Source organism: Sphaeroforma arctica (genome assembly GCF_001186125.1).
Source record: "Sphaeroforma arctica JP610 unplaced genomic scaffold supercont1.824, whole genome shotgun sequence".
Lineage (NCBI taxonomy): Eukaryota > Ichthyosporea > Ichthyophonida > Sphaeroforma > Sphaeroforma arctica.
Genome location: NW_014039734.1, coordinates 33,534 through 39,909, shown reverse-complemented (window position 1 = coordinate 39,909; position 6,376 = coordinate 33,534). Strand labels below are relative to the sequence as shown.

At 41.7% G+C, this 6,376-nt stretch overlaps 1 protein-coding gene across 1 annotated transcript in view; it reads left to right on the top strand.

Moving 5' to 3' along the window:
- Nucleotides 1-2,098: 2,098 nt before the first annotated feature.
- SARC_08770 (hypothetical protein) overlaps nt 2,099-6,376 on the top strand; it is a gene marked incomplete at its 3' end in the record, with an annotated part of 6,753 nt that continues 2,475 nt past the window's right edge. Inside the window, exons 1-3 of the mRNA XM_014297240.1 lie at nt 2,099-2,525; nt 4,197-4,328; nt 4,838-6,222. Of these exons, the coding sequence (XP_014152715.1) occupies nt 2,519-2,525; nt 4,197-4,328; nt 4,838-6,222 (1,524 nt within the window). The 5' untranslated portion in view covers nt 2,099-2,518. The remainder of the gene's footprint in view (nt 2,526-4,196; nt 4,329-4,837; nt 6,223-6,376) is intronic.

Sequence of the window (6,376 nt, the reverse complement as noted above, 5' to 3'; positions counted from 1 at the left end):
TATATCGACTATACATATATATCGATATTTGTATATTTATAAGTATGAATAGACAAACACAGACACACAAACAAACAAAGACACAGACACATATATAGATATATAGATAAATATATAGATATCTGTATACACGCACACAAACTTATATATATATATGTATATAAATATATATACATATATATGTAGGTATCCAGTTACATAGTCAGTATATATATATATATAGATTTTTATATATATATATCTACATGTAAATATATGAATAAATATCGAACGAGAAATAGAAATAGAAGTACACACACACATATATAATAATATATATACATATAAATATAAATAGAAGAATATATAATAATATAATAATACATAATAATATAATAATATAATAATATATATATATATGTATATATAACAATATAACAATATAACAATATAATATATATATATATATTTGTACATAAAACTTTAGGCATAAATATGCATATATATATTTATACATATACATACACATGTACGTATGACCACATACACACACACACACACATACACAAACACACACATACACGCACATACACACAGACATATATATATATATATATATATATATATATAAAACAATATATATACAATGACACAATGACACACACACAAACACACGCACACACACATATGTATATAAATATGTACACACACACACATATGTATATAAATATGTACACACACACACACACGCATACATATATATATATATAAAATATATCTATCTATCTACATATATATATGTTGGTATGTCGATGTTGATCATTATATATGTGTATGGGATAAGAATCTCAATGCATAGACTCGTTTCGCTTTCTTGCTTGTAGACTTCTATAGCCATGAGTAGTGGTTAAGACGCTCAGATAGGCCGTGCGAGTCTTTCATACTTGTCGTTTCTTAATTAAAGTGGGAAAATTGTATCGCTGCACCTACCAGCAGATCGGCAGGTGTAAAGTGCATCACAGTTTAGCCTAAAGTGTGAATTCGACACACAGTGATACGGCATTCAGTAAGTCCGTCGCTTTGAAAATCATCAGCTGTATAACCTCACTCTGGTTAATGGACCTGTGGAGGCTGCTGGCCTGTGGTAGTTTTGCAGCCGCATCAGTTGTGATATTGTGGTGTAAAACTGTGACAAATGAGGATTTTTTTTTTTCAGCGTGGGAGAGTGGGATAAAAATATACAGTGGTGCTCAACTGCTCATATATCAGCGGAATATCAAGGCGGGGGGGGGGGCGACCGGGGGAGTTCGGGGGGGGGGCAAACAAGAAGATGAGTGGGCGGATATTTATAGATTACATTCTAAAAGTAATAGACAAATAAAAATAGCATAAATCTCCCAATGAGAACTTTAAATCAATTAATCTGAAGTAAATACTTGCACCTTTTTCTAATATCTCAAGAAGAATACCTTCGTTTGTTTTCATCGGAGTTCTAAAAATAGATACATAAAAATAGACTTTTATTACTTTGTCCGGAGTCCAGCCGCAGCCCAGCCTCCAGGTCCAGTGCCACTGGGGGAGGAAAAAGAAGCAATTATTTCTACAAAAACCACCAAAAACCACAAAAAACAACAACAAACTAAAATAATAAAATAATAAATAAGCGGCAGAAGAAACAGTTCAGCTGTCGCCTGTCAGAGTACAACTTCGGACTGTCAGAAGTCTTCAGTCTGTCTGTAACTGCGAACAGAAACTGCTGCACCCGCACCGACTCACCGACCCTCGCCCATCACCATTCCCAGACCAGAGTGGTGAGTGACCCACCAGACTCTAAGAGTCTCAGAAGTCAGACCCACTCCCAGTCCTCACTGGTTCGCTATTTTTTAATGAAATTAAATTTTGTACCATCTTGTAGTACAGTTGATGTATATAATTTTTCAAATACTTTTTTATGTATATTTCTGAGGAGAAAATAAATACACATACGGCCCAACCACAGTCAAACCGTAAGGGACGACTCGGGTGGGAGAAACTCAGAAACATTATACCGGCAGAACCAACCGACAGACCTTTTGTATAGTCAGGAGGAACAGTCTGCGTCGCCAGAGACCAAGAGATAGCTACAGTAAAGCTTAAAGCGAAGGGGTTCGAGACGCAGACACACAGGCCGAGTGTGTATATCGTTCGAGCACTCACGTACATGCAGATGGAAGACAGTTCCGTCTGGTTAGATAGAGATACCAGTGTTGTGCGGCAAAGCTGACAGTACTATAGTTTTGTTTTCATATCACTACAGCTTGTAATGCGCTACTCAGGCTCAATATATTCAAAAAAGTTACAAGACGTACAAAGAAGCTCCGGAAAGTAAGCGGAGTACGTTCCAGGATAGAGGATATACGCTCTTCAATATCAAAGCAAGCAATATAAGGGTTGTTTGTGAATATCGTATCTAGTTGGTAGTCTGCGACTTCACTTTAGATAGATATATGACAGCACGGAGATTGAATTACCTCGGCATGGTGTGCTGAGACCTAGAAATATGGACGGTAAGCATGTGTGTTTATCCGGATATCATATGCAACGCGTGTACAAGTTTGTTTCGCTTCTAGGACTTTTAAAGTTCGTTGAGAGTATCGTTTATTGAACCGTATTTTTATATATTGGTTTACTGATGCGGACACTTCTGACACACCGTTCACTAAGAAATTCACACTCAGGTGTATGTGTCAAACAACGTTCTATCTTTTCGCACATGTATGTGTACTGCTCGCATTTGTGGTGTGCAGTATCATCTAGTGCTGTTCCTTCGTTCGGACGCACTATTTTGTTTGATTATGAGCACCTTACACAACACATCTTTCATCGCCTCTGTTATGGGGCAGTTCCGCCGTGCTGGGTCTTTTCTGAGTGTTATACCTTTTTAAAATATGGGTAGGGTGTGCAATACTTAGTAATTGTATCTAGCTACTCTTAGAGATGAGCTTCATTGCGGCATCACATGCTGCCTCCAAAACCTGAGCGCACGATTTATTGTGGAATGAATATTACCATGATCATAATTCTTAATGCCACATCAACAGATGCGAAACGAAGCCTTTTATACTGTTGATTGTTTTAAGTATCCCCCGACTGGAATTGTTGTTTAATTTTGTATTTGTATGCTCTGTAAGAGACATCTACGAGTACGGGGTGTGTTATGCGTCGCATTGGAGTGTGCGGTACATACGATGGGGCATTTTAATATTGTGGGTTCACGGCTATAAAATAGTTTGTTAGTTGCATAGGTATTGTGGACTTTGGAGTGCCATCTTTGGTTCAGTACAAATTCACAAGTCAAATGATCGTACATTCGTACATCCTAGCGTTTAGTATCAACCCTGCCTGTCACTGTCTTAGTTAAAGGCGCCTCGCAAATATATGTACAAATAGCTTTCATACCAATATAATATAACAGCATGTGCGCATGATGCCTTGTGTCATGCTGCGTCTGCGGTTGAACACCCAAAGTCGAACGGGTGCATTGCATACACGAGCTTGTCTATTTATATTAATCTGCATGGTAGAACAGCATACTACGCGTATTCTATATTGTTCCGATAGTTGGCTATTGTACGCGGTCATCTTCTACATAGCTTCACTGGTAAGCAACGAATACGGCCATATTTTTGTAAAGGCTTTCAATCAAATGCGCACTTTAAAACGGAATAGAGAATGTCGTGAAGGACGAAGCCGCAGGTTCGATGGCCATTAATAATGGCAAGTTTTCATAGATACCTATGCAAAACGAATGGCCTGAGCAGACTTTATCAATCACCGTATCATACGAATAACTATGCAAAACGAATAGCCTGAACAGACTTTATCAATCACCGTATCATACGAATACCTATGCAAAACGCAAGACCTTAGCAGACCCTATTTATCATCGTATCCTGAAGTCTGTGTTTCTGTACACACGCAGTAAACCTCCAGAAGGTATACAGGTATGAGAAGATGATGAGCGTGCTAGATGAAAGCGTCACATACCTATCCAATAATCGAATACGATTGGGATGTGTATCACGCTGATATTCTATCGGTGGGGCACTTTGTGGCCTTTTCTATCGCTTGAATCCCGCTTCTCTTCACTGACTCGTCTGACAATGAACAACATCACTCTCGGAATGCCGTAAGCTTACATATGTGCTCGCGCTAAATGATTGTATTCCCCATATCAGACGATTCCGATAGAGACCAGAAGTTTCTAGAAGGATTGCCAGAGTTCTTCAATGATGACTCTGACTCGCCCGCGGGGAGTGACACCGCGGGTGGCGCCCTGAGTCGCAAGAACACCGGCGGTGGGGGTGGAGGTATGTATGTGTGCTATAGTACTGCCAATTGGTATCTGTTGGTTAGGTGGATTGCTTGGTAATTTTGAGTGTATTCGCTATCCGATTCTGTATGCATGCCTTTGCGCTTTGGTTTGAAACTGGCGGCGTTCTTGAGGTATGGCAAACGAATACATACAACTCCGCGCCATTGGGTTTTGGGTTTCGGCGGTGTGGATATTTATTTGATCGAGGACATGCTACTGTCAATTTATTTTAGAGTATGAGAGATATGGTCGGTATAGAAAAATGTCAAGACTCAAGACACCCATTACAGTGCTTCATTGGCTGGTATACACAGCAATCGACTGGTGTTTGCTGCTGACAATTTATCATATCACGCAGATAAGAACTTTCAACCGCACTTCCAGTTGTAATGCACAACCTTCGGTACAAAATATTTCAGTGCCTTGCTATTTAAAGGAGCACCGCATATATATTCTATTCGTCATCAATATCTCACTGAATATCATCACACTACCACCGTGCAGGCGATCTCGGCCTTTCTCTCAGCGGCCTCGGAGTTGTCGGCGGCGGAACTTCGGCCGATACTTTCAGCAATTTTAATTTTGGCGATGCCAACTTATCACTCCTGCTGGACGAGGCTGCGACCAATAATAATGCCACAGGTGCAGGGGATGGGTCAGTAGGCCAGACCAACGCCCCCTTAGGCATGTCGCTCAGTAGCCTTGGATTTCCATCCAGTAGCAGCAATACAGGGCTTGCGAAGAGTGGTACGACTGCAAATGCGAAGTCCGGCACCAGCACAAAGACCGAGTCAGGCGCGGTGACCAAGACGCTGACACCGCCATTGTCTATGAGTGGCAGAGCCTCGCCAGTTACGCTGGGAAAGGGCTTGTTGTCATTGGGCACTGAAGCGGTTAAAAATAGAACGAAAGCGGGCACGCCGGATGCGGGTAGTACGGGCGATGGTCGTAAGAAGTCTGGGGTAAACTCGCCGCCAGTGAACAAAGCCGATAACAACAACAGTGCAAAAGATGATGCCAGTAAAGGCAAGAACCCGAATTCCGGCTCTGGGCGAGACAACAATTACATGTCCGATATCAACCAGAGCGGCAGAGATGATGGGTTATCCGCGTTAGGGATGGGTAATATGAATATGTCGACCGGAACGCCCGGAGCCACTAATTTTGGCAACAACAATAACGGGATGAGCCAGTCCGGCGATAATGCGCTAGAAATGCAGCAGCGACCTATGAATCAGAATCAATACGGAAATCTGCAACAAAATCATAATCAGTTCCAGAACCAGATGCAGCAGAATCAGAACCAGAACCAGAACCAGATGCAGCAGAATCAGAATCAGAACCAGAACCAGAACCAGAACCAGAACCAGAACCAGAACCAGAACCAGAACCAGACTCAAAATCAGAGCGAAAGCCAAAACCAGAATCAGATGCAAAATTCGACTCAGAGTATAATGGGATCGAATATCGGAATTGGTGGCACAAATTTGGCAGGGCTGGAATCGCTTTTAGACCCCAATAGTGGGCAGAGTGGAAACCAGATCTCTAGCATGCAACAACCAGGAGCAGCAGGACTAGATATGGGCGGACAGGGGGGCGGTAGTGGTAATCTGGGCATGCCCAACGACCGGAACATCAATGAACTACGTAACCAGTTGAGTGTGCTATTGCATGCTCACAGGTGCAGTCAACTCAACGGATGCGATCCTACATGCCAGCTCATGAAGGAGGTCCTGACGCACATGGCCAGTTGTCAGAATAAGAAGAACTGTACCACTATGCACTGTGCCAGCTCACGGCAGATCATAGGACACTACAGGCGGTGTACGAACGGCACATGCGGACTTTGTGCGCCAGTCAGGAGCGAGGAACTTGGACAAGGACAGAACGTATGTTGTCATGTCATACAGTACAAGTTTGCACTTCTGGTCAAAGTTTTGATGAAATAACCGTTTGTATATCAATTTGATGGATAGGATCACACACACACACACACACACACACACACACACACACACACACACACACACACACACACATATA